Source organism: Aricia agestis, chromosome 11 (genome assembly GCF_905147365.1).
Source record: "Aricia agestis chromosome 11, ilAriAges1.1, whole genome shotgun sequence".
In the NCBI taxonomy this organism is placed as follows: Eukaryota; Metazoa; Arthropoda; class Insecta; order Lepidoptera; family Lycaenidae; genus Aricia; species Aricia agestis.
The window spans coordinates 7181761-7206202 of record NC_056416.1 but is presented as its reverse complement, the minus strand read 5'-3'; the positions used below and the strand labels follow the sequence as shown (position 1 = coordinate 7206202).

The 24442-nt window shown below is 37.9% G+C and overlaps 2 protein-coding genes and 1 long non-coding RNA gene across 4 annotated transcripts in view; 1 reads left to right on the top strand and 2 right to left on the bottom strand.

The window, feature by feature from the left end:
• Positions 1-18167, bottom strand: part of LOC121732127 (inositol-trisphosphate 3-kinase homolog) — a 107111-nt gene extending 88944 nt beyond the window's left edge. The window contains exons 1-3 of the mRNA XM_042121934.1: positions 17851-18167; positions 5527-5649; positions 4293-4346 (exon numbers count right to left, since the gene is read on the bottom strand). Of these exons, the coding sequence (XP_041977868.1) occupies positions 4293-4346; positions 5527-5649; positions 17851-17919 (246 nt within the window). The 5' untranslated portion in view covers positions 17920-18167. The remainder of the gene's footprint in view (positions 1-4292; positions 4347-5526; positions 5650-17850) is intronic.
• LOC121732129 lies at positions 3220-7362 on the top strand. Its single transcript, XR_006036328.1, has 3 exons — positions 3220-3230; positions 6620-6626; positions 7128-7362. It is a non-coding gene; the product is annotated as an uncharacterized LOC121732129 (long non-coding RNA).
• Positions 18168-23682: 5515 nt separating the features above from the next.
• Positions 23683-24442, bottom strand: part of LOC121732126 (rotatin-like) — a 50842-nt gene continuing 50082 nt past the window's right edge. For both annotated transcript variants that reach the window (XM_042121932.1, XM_042121933.1), the window contains exon 34: positions 23683-24294. In XM_042121932.1, coding sequence (XP_041977866.1) covers positions 24154-24294 — 141 coding nt within the window. In that variant the 3' untranslated portion in view covers positions 23683-24153. The remainder of the gene's footprint in view (positions 24295-24442) is intronic.

The window sequence follows — 24442 nt, the reverse complement described above, 5'->3', positions numbered from 1 at the left end:
TGAATACCTCAGTTGAATTTTGAAAAAATTATAAATCAAAGAGTCCTTCATTAATCATCGCTCCACGATAGTCCTGCTTTAAGTTAATATTATTATGTACTAGCTGTGCCCCGCGGTGTTAACAACCCGCGGTTTAAGTGATATATTACACTTAATAAATGACTATGGTAGTGATGACGATGATGACGATGAATGTAATTTGCATAGTAGCATATGCTTTGCGTTCTTAAAACAACGACGAAAATCCAAAACTTGTATCTATACAATTACAGAGTCAGGAGTTCTCTCAGCACCTCGCGAACCATGGTATACCTTGGTGCAAAATCTTACATGTTGGTAGCATATTATGTTTAGAATACTGCTCACGAAACCGAAGTCACCACATGTTTCCATATAAATTTTGAGGAGTTCCCTTGATTACTTATGGATCCCTTAATCAGGTCACCACTATTATGAATACGGTACCAAATTGGGATGATAACCTATACACCAAAAAAAATATTTGAAAATCGGTTTAGAAACGGCGGAGTAATCGTTGAACATAAAAAACAAACATAACACCTCCTCCATTTTGAATGTCGGTTAAAATTGTAGCCTATGTGTTATTCTGAAGTATAAGCTATATTATTGTAATTTTTCATTAAAATCCGTTCCGTAGTATTTGCGTGAAAGAGTAACAAACATCCATACATACATCCACACATACAAACTTTCGCCTTTATAATATTATTAGGATAGTTTACGTTATAAATTATATAATATGAATAAAACCGCATTAAAATCCGTTGCAATGTTAAAATCCGCGCAAAAAATTTAGTGGAAACTTCGATGACATTCGTTAAATAATAATTTACTATTGAGGACTTCTATTGAGATCGTAAATTATCACCTTAGATCGTACGCCAAATTTTCCATTCAGACCTTAAAGTAGGTTGAACTTATCAATCTAGAACCTTTAAAAATAAATTCGCAATATAAATTTTATTACGTCACGTACGTGCGACCGGTAAAATTATATACCAACGTCCGTTTAAAATAAATTAAGATTTTTTAAATATCATAGATTTGTAAATTGTAGAAAAATTTGCCAGTCTATGTTTTTCACGAAAGACGATGAAAGACGGCGATACAGAAGATTGAGACGACGAGAGAAATAATACCACGGCTATTTCGTAACCTTAGGGTTGATTCAAAACACCGCCGCCGATGTTACCAAGGCGGCGGCACAAGAAGGCGGCTACCCGGCCACCGACATCCGGTCGGGCAAAATCACGTTAGGCCCCAGGGGCGCACGGAGCGTGTGGCTCCATGTCCCCACGGACGCCGCCAAGAAGTTAGTAACTTCTGGGCGGCTGCAGGTAGGATGGGTCCTGGCAAAAGTGGTGCTGCTGGCCGCGAGGCCAAAGCGGTGCTACCGATGTCTGGACACCGGCCACCTGGCACCGAGCTGCCAGTCCCCGGTAGACCGTAGCGGGAATTGCTTGCGTTGCGGGAAGCCGGGGCACAAGGCCGCCGACTGCGCGGAGGAGCCCAGTTGCTTCTTCTGCGCAGAGCTCGGCAGAGAGAGCAACCACGTGCTGGGGAGTAACGGCTGTTTTACAGCAGCCAGCAAGCCTCCCAACACGAGGAGGAAGCGCAAGGCTCCCGGCTCGGCCGCGTAAGCGGCCTGGAGCCAATAAGGCCGGGGCGAGTGAAACCGCCCCCGCCATGGAGGTTGAAGCCTAGGCCTGTGGGTGGTTGATCGGGGGATCACCGCCCGCAACATAGGCCCCGAGGAGAAAGGCTCCCCCGATGCCCGGGGAGCCTCTCGGTACAGACAGGCGGCGGCAAAGGCTGCTGCAGTCGAAGAGGTGCCGGAAGCGGCAAGCGCTGTGGAGGACGCGGTGAATGCACTGCGATCCCGCTTCTTCACGTGTAGCGCTGACGAGGGCATGGGGGGGTTTTAATCGGGGACCTCTGCTGAGGGAGTCCAACATACCCCTGCCCCTTCCCCCGAGGGGGCGGGGGATGCGTAATGCATTTCCCCTCCTCAAAAAAAAGGGGTTGATTCAGAACGCAACGCGACGCGTAGATGCATATTTTAAATTTATATGGATTTGACAGATTCGCAAGTGTCAATTCAGACCACAACGCGACGAGGCGAGGCGAGGCGCGGCATAAATTTGTATGGATTTGACAGATTTCAATTGCGCGAGGCGACATGCCAATCTGTCAATTCAGTACAAATTTAGAAATGCATCTACACGTCGCGTTGCGGTCTGAATCACCCCGGGTTAAAGATGAGAACCACAGCACTAATATATAAATAAATCAATAAGTAAAAAATAAAACTAAATATCTAGGTTGAGCTTGAACTGTTACCCACTCGATTCCCGAATCCTCAATAATCACTATAGAACTAAATAGCATATAACTGCCAATTCTGTCTCTCTCTCAATTGTTAAAATTACAATATTAGCAGGTCGACATAATTGGCAGTTATAATAATTTTGGTAGTTATAACAAAATAGCTTTAATGTTAGTCCCTAACCTTATTATGTGAAAAGAAATAACAGTTTACGTAGAAAGGAAAAAACTAGATATTTCGACTTTTATTTCTCCTTATACCATTTTGAAACGCGTTTGCAACACGTGACATTAAAATTTAAAATAGCTTACCATAAAGAAATTATACTACACTTCGTCAATAATCTTGTAAAGTAGATTTACCCATAGATTATTTACGAAATTCCGACCTAAGATAAGTATAAAGAGGCGACAAAATGGCAAGTGTAGTACTTACTACCTACAAGCTTAAATCATACAAATATTATTTGTTATCCTTTTTGGTAATTTTATGTTAATGATGAGAACGTAAACCACTTATTAACGAAGTTTTATTTTGATTTATCTATATTACCACATGAAAAAATAACCAGAAAAGTTCTTTGAATTATAATTAAGGTTAAAAAATTTAATAGAAAGTTTAAAAACTCTCGTAGCTGTAGTCGTAGCTTGTCTACGAAAATTTTAATAAGCTCGTAGACGCGGGCTACGTCATTTCCAAATTTAGATTTTTAACTTACAATTTCCATTGCCATTTCATGTTTTTACTATTAAATATATTTTTAAATAATGTGTTGCGCAAATTAATAAATAACAGTAATTAAGTGGTTAATGCTAATTAATTTTACTTTGTAGTAGTTTTTGCCGACAAATTTACATAATGGGACATCAGCAAAAAACTTTAAGTGCTTTATTTTTAACATTCCTCGCAAGAGAATAATATTTAAATAGGTAACATAAAAACAACGATAAGCTCTACCCCATAAAGCGCTTCTGCGACAAAAATTGCGCATCGCAATGTAATTGTAAGCGATCGTTAAATTTTAAATTCGAATTTGCCGACAAACAATCTTTGTCGCGTAATGTATGCTGCAATTATGCCGTCACGTGTCGCCGTCCCCGGAGAGAGAGGAGAGCGGAGAGAGCGGGGAGAGTGGGGAGAAAGGAGGATCCCAGTGGATGCGACCCGCGAAACGTGACCGCGGGCCGCCGCGGGCGCAGCGCGGAAGCCGCGGTCACTCACCGCGCATTACTAGAATGTTTCTAAAATCTAAATCAGATAAATTCTAAAAAAGTCATACATTTGACATGTAAAGTATAAACACCTGATACATATTAAACGAGACCAAATTATCATGTATCAACGCGCATAAATTTTAGAATATTAATAATATTTTTTTCCCCAATTTTTTCTGTAATCTCCAGCTCGTAGGCAAAAACTGGAGTTGATTCTGCGTAGGAAAATACGCTCCTAATTTTTCTTGTTGTTGGGGTAATTTGAATTAAAATTAGTTAGGTTACAATAGAATAACGTAAATACCTTGTAGTACCATTTATACATAAATGTTCAACTTAATTAGCGTGTTATTTCGGATGCAAATAATTTAATAATTGTTGCGAATCATGTGCGTACCAAGGGGGGGGGCAGGGGGGGGGGCAGCTGCCCCCCCCCCTGGATCATGTTGACGTCCCTACTAAGTAGTATCTAGTACTTTTATCTATAAAAATTAAGAAAATGAATTTTGCCATTTGTTTGCAATACAATATTTTTACAACTAAAAATTATTAATTTTTTATTCTTTATAAACACCTAGCTTATGAAAAATCTGATTTGCCCCCCCCCCCTGGCCCAGAACCTGGGTAATTTGCCCCCCCCCCCTGGCACCAGAACCTGGGTAATTTGCCCCCCCCTGGCCCAGAACCTGGGTACGCCCATGACTGCGAATTGTTATAATAATTAAACTTACCTTAGATTTAGCTGAATGTTTGTCTTTCCGTATAGCTTTAATGCCATTATGTAGCTGAAAGTGAAAAAAAAACTTTTGAAATTTTGGCGGGCGAAATGCTTAACATTAGGTACATATATATCAATAAGTAACATTTCCTTTTTATTAAGTATATTTATTATAATAAAACCAGAAACGAAAATCTCTGTTCGTTTAATAATTTTAATAAAAGATAAAAGGAACTAACTAGTACCGAAATATAACTTGAGTATTAAAACAGAAATATTACTTTTTTATTATAATCATTTAATTTTTACTTCATAATATTAAAAAATGTAAAACATTATGTCTGTGTAGACATAATATCATGTTATCACCTAAGCCGCTGAAACGATTTAACGAAATTCGTGAGTGTGAAGAGAGAAGGACGATGTTTGATTTTTTGGGTTAGTCGCCCTCTTAACCGACTTCAAAAAAAGAAGGTTATCAATTTGACCCGTATGTATGTAATATTTCCAGAATTGCCCAGTTTTCGTTTAATATATCAGTCTATTTTAACGTCTAAACAAAATGTGCCAAAACGTATGTACAGTACTATGTTTTATGTTTGTGTTCGCATATCTCTGAAACTAAAAGTCCGATTTGAGAATGATTCATAGGGTTCCGTACCCAAAGGGTAAAAACGGGAGCCTATTACAAAGACTTCGTTGTCTGTCCGTCTGTCTGTCTGTCTGTCTGTCTCCAGGCTGTAACTCTAGAACGGTAATAGCTAGAGAGTTGAAATTTTCACAGATTATGTATATGTATTTCCTGCCGCTATAACAACAAATACTAAAATAAAAATAAAATTAAAATTTAAGGGGGCCTCCCATACAACAAACGTGATTGTTTTGGACTTTTTTGCTCTATATCAATAACGACAACAAGTAGGTAAGTACTTAAATTTTTCTCATAATCCTTATTTATGTATGTACTTTAATATTTAATAATAATTTTAAAATAAAATAAAAAATTAAGGGGGTTCCCATACAAAAAATACAAATTTTGGCATAATTTTGCTCTATAATGTACGGAACCCTTCGTGCGCGACTCCGACTCGCACTTGTTTTTTTGTTGTACTAGATATTGTTTAACTAGGGGAACACTGCAGGTTTCATCATAATCGGTCCTGTTATTTTTGGATATGGAATTTAACGTACAATTTCGATGTCGGTTTTATCTTTTTAAAATACTAATTAGTTTCAGCAACACTTACGGCGCAGTGGAAGCAGCTGAAAAGCGACACGCGCGACTCACTTGTCGCGGATGCCGGCGACACCTGCGACAGCGGCGACAGCGACACGGGACCCTCCGCCTCACGAGACTTGCCGTTCGCCACCTGAACAAATATACAGCTCAGATAATAATATGTCAATTCGCTATAATTTAACTTACTCGTACCGAGTAAGTTGTGCATCTAATATGCAAAATAGCTTAAAACCACAGACAAAAATCAAGATTTTAATCTATGTCTGTGCTTAAAACTATAGTAACACAGCTATTTATGTGAAGGCAGTAGTCTATGAGCGGCAGCGCCTTATGGCGTCCTAAGGGGGGGCAGCGTCCGAGAATGGCGGTAGAGTTCGTACAAGGGGCGGCAACATTAAAGTGGCCTATACTCATAAAACTAAAAACATATAAATCCGGCTCCGAGTCACAACATTCAGAGATACAGTTACATACAGTCCAAGATATTCTATGGGTTTTATAGATGCATCGACTTAGATACATTTTTCGCGTAGTACATAGCTATAACGTAATTTATAAGAGCAAGCGTAGCCGTACACAGTAAGCACATTTTTATTCCACTTTCATTTTCTTTCGATGATCTTCAACAATATTGATCCAGTATTTGCAAATTCTATAAACGATTCCATAAAAACTGTAACTATTCTCTGGTACTTATACTTATTACTTATAGTACATGGGTGAGGACTGACGACTGGCGACTGGCGATTGGCGACTGGCGACTGGTGACTGGCGACTGGCGACTGGTGACTGGCGACTGGTGATATCCGATAATCATCAGATTCGGTCTGTTCAGTAGCCGAGATCAGTAGGTACGGTAATTAAAACATTTAACAAGACTATTTAGTCCTGACTCCTGGCATACACTATTATTTTAACAGAGATAGACAGAGATAGTAGTATTGAGCGCAATACAGGTTTTTAAAATTTACTTTTCATAACAATCTTGAGACATTGAATTTAAATTAGTTGTAAACCAGATTAGGTAAGTCAATTGATACTTAGGTTATATTTTAGGTAGGTATGAGCTGATGTTGAAATAAAATGTGACATAATACGAGTATTTAAGTAATTAACAATATTATTCCAACTTTTTTTCTTGTAGTTTAGGGTGGAGTGAATATTTTAATTAACATTTGTTGATCCGTTAAACCAGAATTGTTCAGGAGAAATTACAACTAATAGGCTGGTATAAATAGTCAGTACTCAAGATGCATCTCGATCTCAAGACAAGGTTCAGGCTCTGTGATTGGTTGGCTGTCAAAATTTGGACCAATCACAGAGCCAAACCGCGTCTTGAGACTGGTTCGCATTTTAAGTCCTGACTATTTATACCAGCCTAAGTAGAGCCTAAGTAATTAGACCACGGCCTATAATCTTCATACAAAAAAAAGATGATGTACTAAGCGACGCCATATTGAAAATTTCCAGGCGATACTGACAGTTGCCCCTCCCCCCGCTCACCCGCACCCCTACGCAATGTGACGTGTGACGTGTCTGTACTCTGTGCTGCTGCCAGCCGCCGCCATTACTGTTATTTGAAAACTTTAATTAGAAGAATCAAAGAAGAATGCTAACGCATCTGTTGTGTCGATCGAGTGAAGTGTGAACTCTTCCTCTTCACCTTAACTGTAATATTCTGCTTTACTCCACACACTGAGAGAATACCTCAATCCTCATACGCGTTGTGTGTATTGTTGTTTGTTGTGTATTGTGTGTATTTGGAATTTTTTTGCGAACTGGACGCTATTATGTATTTTAATTAGTGTTGTGTACGTAATTGTAACAGCAAGCGCAAGGAACGAACGAAAATCGTTTATTAAAATGGATATTGGATTCAGTGCCTGAAACATGATAATCTAAACAGATCTTCTATTCACAATTTGTTTGTATGTCAAAAATTTCTTAAAATAATTAATAAATAAATAAAACATTTCTTTCATTTAAAACCTTGGGTGTAATGCGTTTCAAATGAGAATAGGAACGAAAAAGTGGGAAATCAGTTATTTTAATAGTGTGGCTACTAGTCACTAATTAGTATAGTAGTAGTACAGTCATTAATTAGTATTATTATAAAATATAAAAAATATATCAATTATAACCTCATTTCTACTAGTGCTTTTTAACCGACATCCAAAAAGGAGGAGGTTCTATGCAGGGTGTACAATCTTAGAATGTTTGACACGGTAACATAAGAATTTTAAACCTCCAAAATAAAGAAGACCAGCCAAGTACCTAATTATTGTATGAAATGCTTACTTTTTAATTTGGTAGGATAATAATAGTTAATAACTCCGTCGCAAAATAAGAGATGGCGCTTGTAAAGCTTTCGCATCAGATTTTATCATAAATTGTACTAGATGTCACTACTGAGTTATTTGCAACTAAAATACATAAGTAAATATACAAAATTTGAGAATCTTTTATGAAAATAGTATTTTAAACAAGTGTACGGTATACTACTTTTATAAAATGAGTCTGTTGAGAGAACCTAAAACAATACAAACATTTAGGGTTAGTAACTACTAACTAATTACAATTTTATTTTATTAGTATCAATAAATGTACATAACACTTTAATAAATGACGTATTTACAAAACATAACACAGATTTAAAATTGATAGGACGGGGAATGGTTGCGGGGAGAAGATCATATAGGGAACAATGGTTATTAGGACAAGAGAAAAATATATGATCGTGATGTACCTTCGTCTAGCCCACACTCACAAAGGGAACTATCCCTTACCCTAATTTTTGCAAGAAAGACAGGCGAGCAACAATGTCCGAGCCTGTAACTGTAACAACTCGACAAATTGTAGAGCACACTGTTAAGTTTATGGTTTTACATGCTTCGCACCACACTCGAAAGCAAAAAGTTTGATTGACTTTGACATCTTTGTTGGGATATTTTTATCGATGTTACCAGAAGGAAAAATAATATTATAGCTGTTATGTTACAAAAATACAACACAATACATACCTTTTATTGAAAATATTTTATTTTAAGCATTAGACCTTCTTCAGCACGGAGTCTTTGCCACTCACTCTGATATTGGCAAGTGGCAACTCACCAAGGAGCCATTATTAAAAAGAAGAAGAAGAAGAAGAAGAGTTTGGTGCTATCTGTCATAGATATGCGTCTACGCTTTTTTCTTGCGGCTTACGAATTACGGAGAATACGGAGAAACATAGACTTAATATATAATGCAGAGAAATTTGTTTGTTTCTGTGCATATGTCCGTCGAGTAGAGCCTCCGTTCCTCCTGTTTGTGTGTTTGTAAATTGTAAGTGCTGTGAGATTGCTCCTGTGCAAGAACTGAGATAGGACTCTTTGTACTTTGTAGAAGTGTTGTGTTGCTTTAAAATGTTTTGAAATAAAATAATGTTCTTGTAATAAATAAAATGTATAAAATTCTGTTGTTTTATTTTAATTTTAAATGTACATCTAATATTCTATAAATATTTAGGTACATATAGTAATACTAGAATCCATAGTACCGCAATAAAGCGCCATCTGTAACTTTACGACGGTACTAGACCGTTGTAAAGTTACAGATGGCGCTTTATTGTGGTTTCCACAAAATAAAGGGAGTGAGGTCTCTATTCCAGTATATAATAAAGTACTCTGTGGTTCTATGTTCGACTGTGGTTTTTTTTTTTTTTTGACAACCTAAATTAGGTACCAGTAGTCACACCACACCATCACACTAGGAAGGGCAAAAAAAAAAACTATTAATGTCAGTATCGCTCGGAAATCGTAACACTTGCACCAAATGTTAGACAGATGGCAGTCTGATACGTAGTATCCCTAAGTAGTCTGTGAATTAGACCAATATCTTGAGGTGGCGCATGAGGTTTGAATAATAAAATAATAGAAAAAACAAATACTTTTGCCTTATAATCCTAACTTTGCCATTAATAATGATTAAAAATCATAACAATTTTTATTATAATATTGTCGTATTACAAAAGCAATGACGTACTATGAGAAAAATGCATTTAAAAACAACATAAAACTGTTTTTTACTGTTAAAAAATATTACGCAAATGTGTCGAAAGTTGTACGTCTTTTATCCTTCGACGATCTCTGTGGCTCAGTTGGTACTTGTGGGCTGTTGGTAGCTCAAGCCGGGGGGCGCGGGTTCGAATCCCGCCGACGAAACAAAAAGTTTTAAAAAGTTCCTGGGTCATGGATGTGTGTATCGTATATTAAAATATAATAAAAATCTTAAATATAATATGTAAGTATATGATATTGAATGTACCGTAACTTCTTGGTGGAAATTCATGTTTCACAGTAATAACATACACTTTTCATGCACTTTTTCCACTTTTATTAATTTATTTTATTACAATTATGTTTCACACGACCGGTTTCGATAAAATCATCATCAGATGTAGTGCAGGTAATTTTAAATTTTTAAAAAATTGGTAAACAAAAATAGGCTTGTCAGCATCATGAAAAATTTCTACCATTTAGTACAATTTTTTACCATAAACAATTTCTTCTACCAAAAAAATTACAAATTAAATTTTTAAATGTATAACCTTGACTAAAATAGGAGTTGTACTTAAATAGCAACATAAATATATAATAGGTCAAAATTTTTTTTTGTAATTTAATGTTTTATAATTTAATTTTTTTATATATTATAAATATAATCTTTAAACGAGCAATTCTTGTATATATATATATATTATTCAATATTTTTAGGTGTAGCATCAAGCATCATCTAATACTTGTAATTAACTATATTGGTGAAACCCTAACGACCATGCCATGTAGGGTTGCCATCACCCAAATTCCCTTCGCCGGTCAGGCACGATAAAATTCCCGGACATTTGGCCTAAATGTGGTTATTTCCCCGGACACCTCTTATAATCAATATTTACGATAACGTCTTGCCAATTTTTGTTTTTCCAAGAAGATTTTGTAAAAATCTGACTAACTCAAGTCCGTGCAAGAAACCGTGTGTATGCTCAGCGAGTTTTTATCTTTCGTTTATTGCCGAAAAAAAGGCCAATCTAATGCCTTGCCCCTTGGGGAATAACCCTAACTTGGGGAGTAAAATAATAATAATAAAAATGTTAAATTTGGTGTTACAAACTACAAAATGAGTATAAATTAAGTTTAATGTTTTAAAATTGAGTAAATCGGGAGATTATACCCTAAAATCGTTTTATCGGTATTTGTTTGCCAAAATCGGGAGATCTACCGATAAATCGGTAACTTTTACAACACTGGATGTGTGCCCCCTCCACATACCATGAGCACGAAACCGTGTTATAACTATTATAATAGTTATATACTAAGTGCATACACTACAAACCGTATTAATGGTACAAAAGTACCAAATAATAATTTTTTCAAAAGTGAATTTTTTGAAAACTGAATTTACTTTTAAAAAATTAAATTAAGTACTCATTAAAAAAAAAATATTTATAACGTAGATATAGTATTTTTCAGACGAATTTGATTTTTCTAAACTTACGAAAATGTATTGTACACTGTTTGCATTCATAAAATTATACACAATTAGATGTCCTTGCTTAAGAATAGAATGTTAATTACTCACTTATCGTAAAAATGTGAGACTATCAAAATATGTTGCATAGAAATTGCACGCCATTACGTACTACATAAATGGCGTTTCAGGAATTCTGTAAAAACTCGCGGCTATGCATTAAATCTGTCGTAACTCGTAAGTCGTAACTTTTCGCCACTTTAACTACGAGAACGAATATATTATTAAATTTTGGCTCTATAATTGCTTGCATGTAACAAAAATTTCAAGGAGAAAAAACAGTACGGAGCTGAGTAAGTAAGGTGACTGGTCAAGAAGAGTGTAGAATTTATTTGATGACGTGACGACGTAATAAAGGGGGGCTGCCATACAAAAAAAAATTTAGGGTTCCGTAGTCAACAAGGAACCCGGTCTGTCCGTCCGTCTGTCTGTCCGTCCGTCCGTATGTCTGTCCGCGGTTTTGCTCAGAGACTATAAGACCTAATAGGTCTTATAGTCTCTGAGCAAAACCGCCAAATTACAGCTTTATAGGTCTGACCTATAAAGCTGTAATTTGGCATAAATGCACATATAGGTATTATAATAAATGACCCCGACAAAATGGTACATGAAATCTTTTTTTTATGATACCTTCCGTACCTACACATCAGGAGGGGATGTATTTTTTTCGCGTCCACCCCATTGTGTGGGGTGTCGTTGGATAGGTTTTTTTAATAATATTATGAGTATTCATAGATCATTTTCCGATTAATGGATCCGTTTGTGAATTAATACTAAGTTTCTACCAGCTAAACGGTTGCATCTGGAAACGTGAAAAAATTCACGGGAGTAGGAAATATGCTGAATTCAAAAGGAAAACTATCAAGACTTCATAAGTTTTTGAGTTATAGTCGATCTGTTACTGTAAAAGCTCGAACTTCGGTAAATCTTAAGATTTTAGTGTAAATATTACGATTTACCGACACGAGTTGGTAAATGTAAGTATTTCTAAAAATACGACGATTTTTTCGATCATTTACCATTAAAATTCGGCATAAGCTAGGTTTTACTACTGTCAACTGGTAAATGTTGGTTTTAGGAACAAAACAATGAGAATTCTTAATTATTTACCTTTATGAAGTATTAGACAAAACAGGTAGGTACATGTAGTAGTAAGTACTTATTATATAATACGATAGTAGCAAGTAATATTAACTTATTTAAATTATTTTTATACAACATATAATAATATTATATTGTATGATGATAGATCATAATTATCATAGCACATTTCCAAGCTGTTGGCGAAAAGCTGCAGTCATCCCTATACCCAAAGTTCAGTCACCTACGTCTCCTTCTCACTTCCGACCCATATCCATCCTTCCTTTCTTATCCAAAGTCCTTGAGCGCCTTGTTTATCAACAACTAAGCTCCTTTATTAATAACAATGGTCTGCTCAGTCCTCTCCAATCCGGTTTCAGACCCGGCCACAGTACGGTTACTGCTCTAACTAAGGTATCTGATGACGCGCGCCTGGCCATGTCAAATCAGCAACTTACAGTGCTAGCTCTGCTGGACTTCAGCAATGCGTTTAATACCGTAGACCTTGACATACTATTAGCAATGCTAGGTGCGCTTCACTTCTCTGATCCTGTTCTTGAATGGTTCCGTAGCTATCTTTATGGTAGGACTCAATGTATAAGGGTCAATGATCGGATGTCTGGTTTCTGCAGTATCTCTGCTGGCGTGCCTCAGGGTGGTATCTTGTCCCCTCTCCTTTTTTCCATATTCATTAATTTCCTTACTCCCCTCCTATCCTGCTTCTTCCATCTTTATGCGGATGATCTCCAAATTTACACCCACGCTCCTGCCAATGATCTTAAGTCTGCCATTGAAGCAATTAATAATAATCTTGCAACAATCCTTCATTGGAGTAAATCTCATGGCCTAATTGTCAATCCCACCAAGTCACAGATTATAATTATCGGAGGATCGAAGCAACTTAACCGGCTTGATTACAATTCTTTGCCTACCATATCTTTTGATAATGTAACATTGCCTTACAGTGGGGTTGTTAAGAACTTGGGTGTTTATTTTGACTCGGCCCTTAAGTGGTCTCACAACATTTCACAGGTAAGTCGTAAGCTCTTTGCTACGGTGGGGTCACTTAACCGGTTGAAGAATTTACTGCCTGTTAAGACTAAAGTCGAGCTTGCTCAGTCATTACTTCTACCAATTTTGGACTATGCAGACGTTTGTGCTATAGATCTTAATGAGGAATACCTAAATAAACTTGAAAGGTTGCAAAATGTCTGCATTAGGTTCGTATATGGGCTGCGCAAGTTTGACCATGTCTCTGAGTACCGTCAGCAGCTTGGTTGGCTGCCCATCAGGTTCCGTAGGGAAGAACATGTCCTTGTGTTCCTATACAATATCCTGTTTGACCCACGTACTCCCTCTTACCTTAAGGACTGCTTTTGTCTTCGTAGTGCTGAACAAAGCCGTGCGTTAAGATCAGCGTACGATAATAAGCTTGTTGTGCCAATTGCTAAGTCCGGATACATTGCAGACTCCTTTGCTGTGAGAGCTACGCACTTGTGGAATGATCTTCCACGTGACATTCGTGACTCAAGGTCACTTGCCATATTTAAATCAAAACTACATGGCCATCTTCGAAATAAAGTCACACGGTAAATATTAATATATATATATATATATATATATATATATATATATATATATATATATATATATATATATATATATATATATATATATATATATATATATATATATATATATATATATATATATATATATATATATATTAAAAAAATATATTAAAAAAATATATATATATATTTTTTTAATATATTTAGTAATATACATATATACTTTATTTTTATTTATGGTTCAATTATTTTATGTATGTTTAATAAGAAATATATTTTATACATCTTAATTCGTAGCATAAACCTAAACAATTACATCAGTGTACATATTTTATGTAGTCCATTTTGACTTATAATTACCCCGCTATCTATTTATTCGTGAACTCTCCTGCCTTGCAGGGTTGCCTGGTAGAGATCGCTTATAGCGATAAGGCCGCCCTTGCCCACATTAATGTCTTAGTTTTAAGTATTTTAAGTCTGTTTGTATACCCATTTATATGTGAGCAATAAAGTGTTTATCTATCTATCTATCTATCTATCTATATATGTAACTGAATCAGTACTTCTGCATTTGGCATTTAACAACGAAATACGAACATAATACTTACCTAAGCTGCTATACTTCAATAATTATTCTTCTTATTATTTGGTTTTTAAAGAAGTAAAAAAGACAATCAAACGTACTACTATTTTTGCTTTATGGTACTTACTATTTTTGCTTTATGGTACGGAACCCTTCATGCGCGAGTCCAACTCGCACTTGGCCGATTTTTTTAATGTTATTATTCTAGTAATTATAATATAAATGCTCTAGAATCTAGTACTACGATCCTTGGTTGTCTGGCAGAAACTGCTGTTAGCAGTAAGACCGCCTATGTGTACATAGTTTTTCCTATACTTATTGTGTTTTTTAAGTTTAAGTTTAGTTTTAAGTTGTACAAATAAATAATTTTCTATTCTATTCCATGACTCTTGAGTAAGTTCAGACTTCAGGATGACTCCAACTAATACTCAAGAGTCGTATAGTGCCAGGATTCAAGACTTATGCCTGTTTTCACCAACCGCCTCCTAACGCTAAGTGGTCCCCTAGCGGCCATTAAGGGTACATAAATCCTTCAAGATTTCACGAATTTTTGTGTGTCACGCTCGTCCTTAGGGCGTTAGAACTTTTGCAAAACATTACTTTTTTTTTAAATGTGTTTGTTTTAAGAGATATTTGACCCGCAAAGATCGCTAGGGAACACTAAGCGTTAGGAGACCGTTGGTGAAAACAGGCACCAGTGTTTCTGTACTAAAAACAGCCTAGTTACCTGCCTAAATTATGTAGTAATTATTATACTATTGATTAGTAATATTATAATATATTTCCCATTACAATTAAAGTAGTATCGAGTTATAAGTAATAGAACCCATATAAGTCTATAGTAGGTAATCCCGCATACATCTAAGTATACTGACTGCTATAACCGCCAAGGCCATGTGTAGACTGTAGACCACCCATGCACTACTCACTCATAACTCATAAAGCATACTACTTATCTATATATCTATATATATTATAAAACTCAAAGGTGACTGACTGACATGGTGATATATCAACGCACAGCCCAAACCACTAGACGGATCGGGCTGAAATTTGGCATGCAGGTAGATGTTATGACGTAGGCATCCGCTAAGAAAGGATTTTGATTAATTCCAACCCCAAGGGGTTAAAATAGGGGATGAAAGTTTGTATACAATAATACTTCTTAACGCGAGCGAAGCGGCGGGCAATAGCTCGTTAATAATATAGCGTGTTAACTGTTCTCGTGGATACTAAACGCTGACGACAAAGATTTGAAAAATTGGCACAGGTTACAACGCCGCGTAGGTAATATTTGAAAAACAGAATCTTTCAAAATTTAGAATGGCTCCCAAATAAGGGAAGGGACACAAAAACTGACGAGCATCGTAAAAAAACTACGACGCGACATCGTGACGTGCCATACGACGTCGCGTCGTATAAACTCACAATGCGTCATCTTTGAATTTCTACGTGAGTTTCTACGACGTGACGTCGTGTGGCACGTCACGATGTCGCGTCGTAGTTTTTTTACGATGCTCGTCGTGGATTCCCATGACGCGATGTCGCATCGTAAAACGACGTCGCGTCGTGGTACGACACGGCGTCGTATCGTGTTTTTGTGTCCCGGCCCTTACTATTTTGGGGTTGTTGTACTTGCAGTAAAATGTACTCAGTACCTACTCACTCTACATGCACTTTTGAATTCTCACCAGCATCCAGTTGGATAGCTTACAAGTGACGGCATAGTGCTGAATCTTATTCCTTATGCTCTTATATCGTCCTATATGCATCACCAGGTAGTTCATATGACCATAGAGAAACTAGTCTGATATGACCCATCCATTTTCGACATGGGCCTGCAGGCTGCAGTCTAATAGGTACATACCTACTGTCAGCCCTGAATTTATATTGGACTAGATGAAGCCCGCAACTCCGTTGCGCCAAAACTAGTTTATCGCGCGAGAACCGTACATTTTTCCGGGATAAAAAAAGTATCATATTATGTCCTTTCCCAGAACTCAAAGTATCTTCATACCTGATTTCAACAGAAGGACAGACAGACACACTTTCGCATTTATAATATTAGTATGGAAGTATGGCGGCCTAGGGGCGGCAGCATCCTAGGGGAACGGCAGAGTCCTAGCCACTAGGGCGGCAGACTTAGATTAATGATTGGTCTCGACTCGTAGCGCACGGAGACCAATCATTAATCTTCTTTTGTACATATTATGGGATGGGACAGCGGAAATACAGTGGCCTCAGGCCTACACTCATAAAAAATTTAATCCGGAAATGGATACTACTAGTGGATGCTGGAATTGCTGACTTGTTTAAATAGCATTGATCCAGCGCCAGAATCCAGAAGTATTGTCGCCTACTACTGTATGCTGTTTACTGCCAAGTTCACCAAATCTGGGATTCTTAAACTGGGTTCTGTCATCCATGGCATTAGGGTTGCCATCCGTCCGGATTTCCCCGGATTTGTCCTAGTTTGAAGGGCGTCCGGGGTGCGTCCGGCTCGGTCAAAGCTCGGTCAAATAGCAAGTGATTTATATTATGCCGCGCCGCGCCGTAAAGAACGTATTCTTTTATGTCAGAGTAGTCAGCAAGAATTCATTGTCTTTTCACTCTTTTGTTTGGTGATACGAGTATCTAATTATAATCCTTTAAGTTCCAGGGTTGAAAATGGGCCAGTGTTTGTTGTATTAAAATCACACCAAGGTAATATTATGTACTTACTTATAAATATTATTATAATAATTAATGTAGGTTGTCTAGAGTCTAGACTGTTCTAGTTATATCAATAACAAACCTAGTACCTACTATTGTATATGTACCAATCGTACCTAACTGGCTAACAAAATTCCTTTTTCACAAAAAACTTAACTTTTTCGTAGCATCACAATCGTATTAAGTAGGTATTAGGTTAGGTTATGTTTGGGTTATGTTTAAATTCAATTTTGAAGAATAAAGGCCAACATTCGACAATCAGTAATAAAACTATATTCTAAGTATAAATATTTTCAAGAAGAAGTAATTCAGTACTCTTTACTTACTTACCTACTTTTGGTTTAAGCACAATTTTTGTTCCTTGATCGTGAATTGTGATTCATGATCAGAAAACTATTTAAATATCTAGCTGGCCTTATAATTCGGTACATAAGCAACATTAACCTTCAACTAAACAAAAGAACAAAGCCAGATGTGGTTTGCGACTTGAGTACTGTATGACCACTTACTTTCTTACTTATCGTGTATAGTCAAGTACTGGCAATAGACGGGCATGTTTCGAGCCAGGGGACGAATCGAACGTACGAATCTATTTATACTCGGGTATTGTCCTTATTACATTAATTTAAATACGATCCGACGACGCTAATGAAATTTGTACACAAACCGCGGCGCAGTTCGGCCGCGGGCGGAAACGCGCAAGACAACTGCTGACGGCGAAGTTCGGTTCCTCCGAATACCTCGAGTTGAATGCACCGGTGTTTACCGTCGCGGCCTTGCGCAGGCGCATTCCGCTAGACCGCTAGTTTATGTAACTCACGTTAGAGACGGGAGCCTCGACGTACACCGCCGAGTAGGTCTCCGGGGGGAAGTTGAAGAGGCGGGACATGTCAACGACCGCACCACACCACAGTCCACTCGTCCACGCGGTCAGCACATCACGAAGTTCACAATTCGCACAAGTAGGTACGCGGGCTCCCCGGCCGGGGCGCGAGTTGACTGACGCTCGGCTCGCCCGCGCACTGGATTAACACGTTTTATAGCGATAATGAGTAATGCAAACTTCCCCGTCACTAATTTTTGTCCGAGACGTCTGTCGCCGGCGTATCGCCTTATCGATCACTCCGCGTCGCTACATGGAGTACTTGTGGCGCGCGATGCTCATAATTTTTACTAAACACAATTACTCATGTTCGCTGTGCACATATTATGTGTTACTAATACACGATAGAATTTAACTACGTCGACGTGCGCTATAAATTATGAGGAGTAGGTACTGTGGTTAGATAAACATAACCTAAATAGGAAAGACTGTATTTACCTAAGTGGAGCTCATTCAACTATGTGTAATTAGTTAATTACATATTATAAGGCTCTCGAGTAGGTATAATTCATACATAATAATTATTAATAATATAATAATGTTTGAAGGTGAGTACTTATAAGAAAAAAACATTCATTAAAGTTCCCTGTAATTAACAAATTTTTTTTTTTTATGAAATAAGGGGGCAAACGAGCAAACGGGTCGCCTGATGGAAAGCAACTTCCGTCGCCCATGGACACTCGCAGCATCAGAAGAGCTGCAAGTGCGTTGCCGGCCTTTTAAGAGGGAATAGGGTAATAGGGGAGGGTAGGGAAGGGAAGGGAATAGTTGGGGGTAGGGAAGGGAATAGGGTAGGGGTTAGGGGATTGGGCCTCCGGTAAACTCACTCACTCGGCGAAACACAGCGCTAGCGCTGTTTCACGCCGGTCTTCTGTGAGAACGTGGTATTTATCCGGTCGAGCCGGCCCATTCGTGCCGAAGCATGGCTCTCCCACGTATATAACTACTTATTATAATAGTTCAATCGTATTTCAACTACTTATTATAATAGTTAGTCTAGCTTGCCATGTAAAACAAAGAAAAGCTCATTATAATCAACGATATCAACGTTCTAATTCTATGATTATAATAATATGCGTTTTCCTTATTGTTCGTTGTTATATTACCGAATAATAGAGATTAAAGGAAATGACGAAATAAATTGAATCATACATACAAAACCATAATACTGTTATAGTAAAACCCGAGGTAAAACTGACGTAACGATTGACGAAACTGGTAACGAATATTACTAATCACTAAATTCAATGATAAAGCACGCTCACTGACCTACCCAATAAGTAGGTATCATTAACAATTCATCAACAATCCGATTTCGTCCTTTACCTGTTTTTTAAACCGACTAAGGAGGTTACGTAGGTATGTATTTAATTATTTCCAGAACTGCCCGGATTTTGTATGCCCAAGTTTCAAAAGTGTATGTATGTTTATATGTTTGTGTTCGCATTATAACTCCGGAACTAAAAGAGTTTTCCTTGTAAATTCAGCCTATTTCCTACTCCCGTGAATTTTTTCACACGAATTTTCCAACGACACCCCACACGATGGGGTGGACGCGAAAAAAAAATTCATCCCCCCTTGATGTGTAGGGAAGGTACCAAAAAACATTTTTTTTTAAAGATTTCATGTACCATTTTGTCGGCATTATTAATATGTGCATTCATGTCAAATAACAGCTTTGTGGGTCCTATAGTCTCTGAGCAAAACCGCGGACAGACAGACGGACAGGGGGAAGTCAGTCGTTCCGTAGTCAACAAGGAAACTATAATGGTTCCTTCTTGACTACGAAACCCTAAAACTTCAAAGTTTTCCAAATAAGCCCATTTTACAAGTAAGGTTAAAGGCCTTTAACTTTACTTGTAAGAAGTAAGAAGTTTATACGTGGGAGAGCCATGCTTGAGCACGAATGGGCCGGCTCGACCGGAGAAATACCACGTTCTCACTGAAAATCGGCGTGAAACAGCTTGCGCTTGCGCTGTGTTTCGCCGAGTGCGTGAGTTTACCGGAGGCCCAATTTCCTTGCCTATCCTCCCCTATTCCCTTCCCATCCCTACCGTCCCCTAGTACCCTGTTCCCTATTAAAAGGCCGGCCACGCACCTGCAGCTCTTCTGATGCTGCGAGTGTCCATGGGCGACGGAAGTTGCTTTCCATCAGGTGACCCGTTTGCTCGTTTGCCCCCTTATTTCATTAAAAAAAAAGACCAAGTCAAGCCTAGACCTTTGAATTAGGTATTCTAAGCCGTAATATTTTTAATTTCAATTTTAAGTTCTCCTTCAAAGTTTGATAGTTACATCGAAATTTCGTCGAAACTTGTTGAAACGTCGAAAAAACTAGTAATAAAAATACATTTTACCCAAATGCCGTATTACTGGTACCTAACCTAAATTTGATACCCGAATCAAATTTAGCCAGTATCAAGTATGCAGGTAGGTAACCATATTAAGTATATATTTAAAACTAAATTCAAAACACCTAGACAGTAAATTCACCTATCGTTGAAAAACGTGACATAACACATTTAAACACATAACCTAATACCAGCCTAATACCTATTATATGCCTACCCGTGCTACCTTGAGTTTCCAATTGTAATATCGATGAAAGTATAATCGAAATTGGAAAAGTACCAAAAAATACATACTTACTCACTTTCGAACTTCAGGCATAACTAGTTAAGCTGGTGGCACACACAGCTTATGCACGTGCAAAATTGCCGTAAAAAACTTATAGAGTAAGAACCTGCGATGGCCAGACCTTCCTCCGTTTCGTAATGCTGAAAGTTTACCAGCTCCCCTAGACAAGTGGCAAAACGCTAACGCTACAAAATGTATGCGATTTGACATAAGTCATCGCTTCGCTAGCGAATACTAATGTCAAATCCATACATTTTGTAACGTTAGCGTTAGCGTTTTGCCACTGTCTAGGGGGGGCTGTTTGTGGCCTTTACAGAGGTAAGAATGACCAGCAACTACAGAGTTTCGGTCGCGGTTACTTTAGGAGGTATCCAGTTCTGAAGGTCCACCTCACCTTCTAGAAAGAGAGCTCAATTTCATAGCTTATATTCTAGCGATAGGTGGAGGAATCTCGTCTTCCAGTGCCGGATATTTTTGACAGCTACCAGTAACCTTAAACTTTCTAGACTTTGAGGGTGTCTAGCAGTGGATAGAAACTGTCAAAAATGTCCGGAACTGGAAGACGAGATTCCTCCACTTATCGCGAAGAATATAAGCTATGAAATTGAGCTTTACTAAAAAATCCAAAGGAATCGAAAGGCCTCATACTAACTTTACCGCAAGCACTCGGTGTGCCTACAGAACATTCACGTGCGGAAAAAACATTCTAGTAAGTCACGTGAATGAAAAAATTTCATACATTATAATGTCATAAACACTAAACAACATTACGCAAGAGCATGTAAGGACACGGCCGCCGGTGATCTATTGCATAATGTTTAATTTATCTGAATGCGAGAGCAGGCGATATTACATATTGATTGTCAGGATAAAGCTCGGTTTGCGCTGCCATGTAGCAACTAGCAACAATGTTTGTAGGTAAGTAGATCACAATCGTTAGGCAGGTACTATCAGAGAATTGATAGGCAAACGGTGGACTAACTTTATTCGGTCGAGCTGTAAAAAGATGTTGGCAGCACAGACCTTGATCTTGATCTATGTCTGTGGTTGGCTAGGCTTAACATAACTCGACTAATTCCACAGGTCGGTCCGCCTTCTGCCAATGAATAAAGTTCTCCGACGGTACGGTACATCATATTATACTGTACTTTTATTGAAGTGACTTATACTGCAGGTAAACTTTCGAAGCGACAGTCACAGCGCGAAACATCCTACAAATAAGTAACATTTTGTAGTCATCGTAGATTTGTCCTTTATTTCCGCTGCTCCATGTATGAAATCTGTATGGCCTCTATGGACGCTACCCTAGGAGGCGGCAGCGTCCTAGCAATTTAAATTGTCCTAGCGCTCTAATCCGGGGCTGCTGACGGCACAGCTTCTATCAATTCAGCGGTTTTAGGATTACCAGCGCCCTGAGCGAGATTTCTTCGGCGCCCAGGGTGCTGATAATGTTGAAAAAATTTGGCGCCCCTTTTGTTTGCCTTCAACACGCCTATTTATCCGGTGCCCTGGGCGGATTTTAGATTCAAGCTTCGAATTAAGTCTACCTATATTTTGTTACTGAGACATTGAAAAAACGTGTAAATGCGATAACATTCAAATATTTTTTTGTTTTTTTATCATGATTATTTTTCCGACCCAAATATCGACCAATAGAATTGCACCATTCGACGTCACGTGGTACAACCTACATGGTATTATACTGATTATTTTTCCGACCCAAATATCGACCAATAGAATTGCACCATTCGACGTCACGTGGTACAACCTACATGGTATTATACCGATATTTTTTTGAAAATTTTCTCTGGTAGTTGCTATATATAAAAAACAAATTCTAATTCTATTGGCCGAAATTTGGGACGGAAAAATAATCCCCCGAATACCACACGAGCTTCAAAATTATCTGGCATTTCCTCTCTCTCTTGTGGTATTATAAGTGAAAATTCAAGCGAACAAATCTTGAACGCTATGTGTCATTAGCTAGCAACCGCAAGTTACATCATAGTATATTATATAATTCTGAAACCAATATTATTCATAGAAGCCGCTGTAATACAAACATGTAAGAGAATTCACGAATATATTTTTACAAGCAAGCTACTGTATTCTTCTATGACATAATCTTTCTGTTTTTGCAAAACATAGAGAGAAATAAACATACACGTTGCAAAATAAATCGAAATAAATTAAGCTTTGACGTCATAGGACACAAAATGTGACTTATTTAAATTAACAAAAGTACAGTTACACCGATGATTTGTGACTGTATTAAGCGGGCCCCTAGACCTACATTAATATTAAACAATATTTTATTGAACAACTTATTTAAACAATAAGATTGAAAGGCGGGCGCGTTCAATACTAACCCTAGACGGTCAATAATATTGCACAATAAATTTTATCATCTAGCCCGCCCGCCCGCCGCTAAGCTAGTAATGAAATCATGTTATTATAAAAAACGGATCATATCTACCATAGTAAAAGGAGGGGAAGTAAGTTATCTTCATACAAAGGCACCGCGCGCGGCTTGCACACAACAAAATCTCGGCGGTACCAGCCTAGTAAACTGGCCGAGATTTTGTTGTGTGCCGTACGTGGCGACGCATTGATACTATGGCGCACACATACAAGCCGCGCGCGGTGCCTTTGTATGAAGATAACTTACTTCCCCTCCTTTTACTATGTATCTACTATATATACCGGCTTTAAAACCTAGGTAATCTCCTGAGTACTTTCAACAAAATATACTTTGCCCAATAGCGCACTAGCGGCTAGGCCGCAGCGGCCAGGTCGCGGCGGCCATCGAGATAAATACCTTAGTATGAAACCGCCATAGACCACGCGCACCTGGTCGCACGCAGCCCAGCATAGCATAGGCCATCGAGATTGATAGATTATAGAGATTGTTTCATATGTCTATAATATAGTCGTCTATGGCGGACGCGTACCTGGCCGCACGCGGCCTAGCATACTCTCGATGGCCGAGCTGAGACCTAGCAGCTAGTGCTCTAGTGGGCTAAGATTTAGTTTTTTTTTGTCATTTTAATTTTGTCATTAGTAATTTCAAGGGAATTAACGCGTGATATAAAAAAAAAACAAAATTTAAAAACATTAGCAATTTATTAATATCAGTCACTTACATCATTTCAGTCTCATATTATAATATAAATAGAATATAAAAAAATTGCGTTAATTTAACATTATTCGGGCAAGTTTTGATATTGTCATCACAATAATTTTTATTACATGCAACATGCAATCGGTACAGTACATCCAGACGTGTTTCTCGGAGATTCTGTGGAAGCGACCCTTATGTTGTGAGCGTAAAGTTATGTACGAGGTAAAATACAGACTTACAAAGATTTTTTAGCTTGGAGGTGTGAAGCAACTGTCAATCAAAACGAAGTAAGTATCCTCAGTTCTCATTTCAGCCACATGCAAAATGCTTGGATGACAGGGAAGCGTGAAACAGATGTCCCTAACGTGACGTTCCTTCTTACGTGATTTTACTAATCCTTGTAAATCTGTAACTTTCTCATCGCAACAATACATGGAATGTCAAGTATCAAGTACTCGTAGTGCAGTATAGTCTCGTAGTAAGTATCAAGATGTCTGCAGCACGGTGTGTGTGTACTGTAGCAGCTGCACCGCTCGCTCCGCTTCGCCGTTCGTTAGCTTCGCGAGCCGCTGTAGGCCCGACTCCACCGCCGATGCCAGCCCATTCGTGCGGAGGATCAGCTTTGCCTGGTGGATAGAATTGTTGAATTAATTTGTTAGTAATATATTATTTTATTTATATAATTACATTTTTTCCTGTAAATATATTAATTCAAAAAAATTGAATAAGTAACAATTAATGAAAAATTACACGTGGGAGAGCCATGCTCGGCAC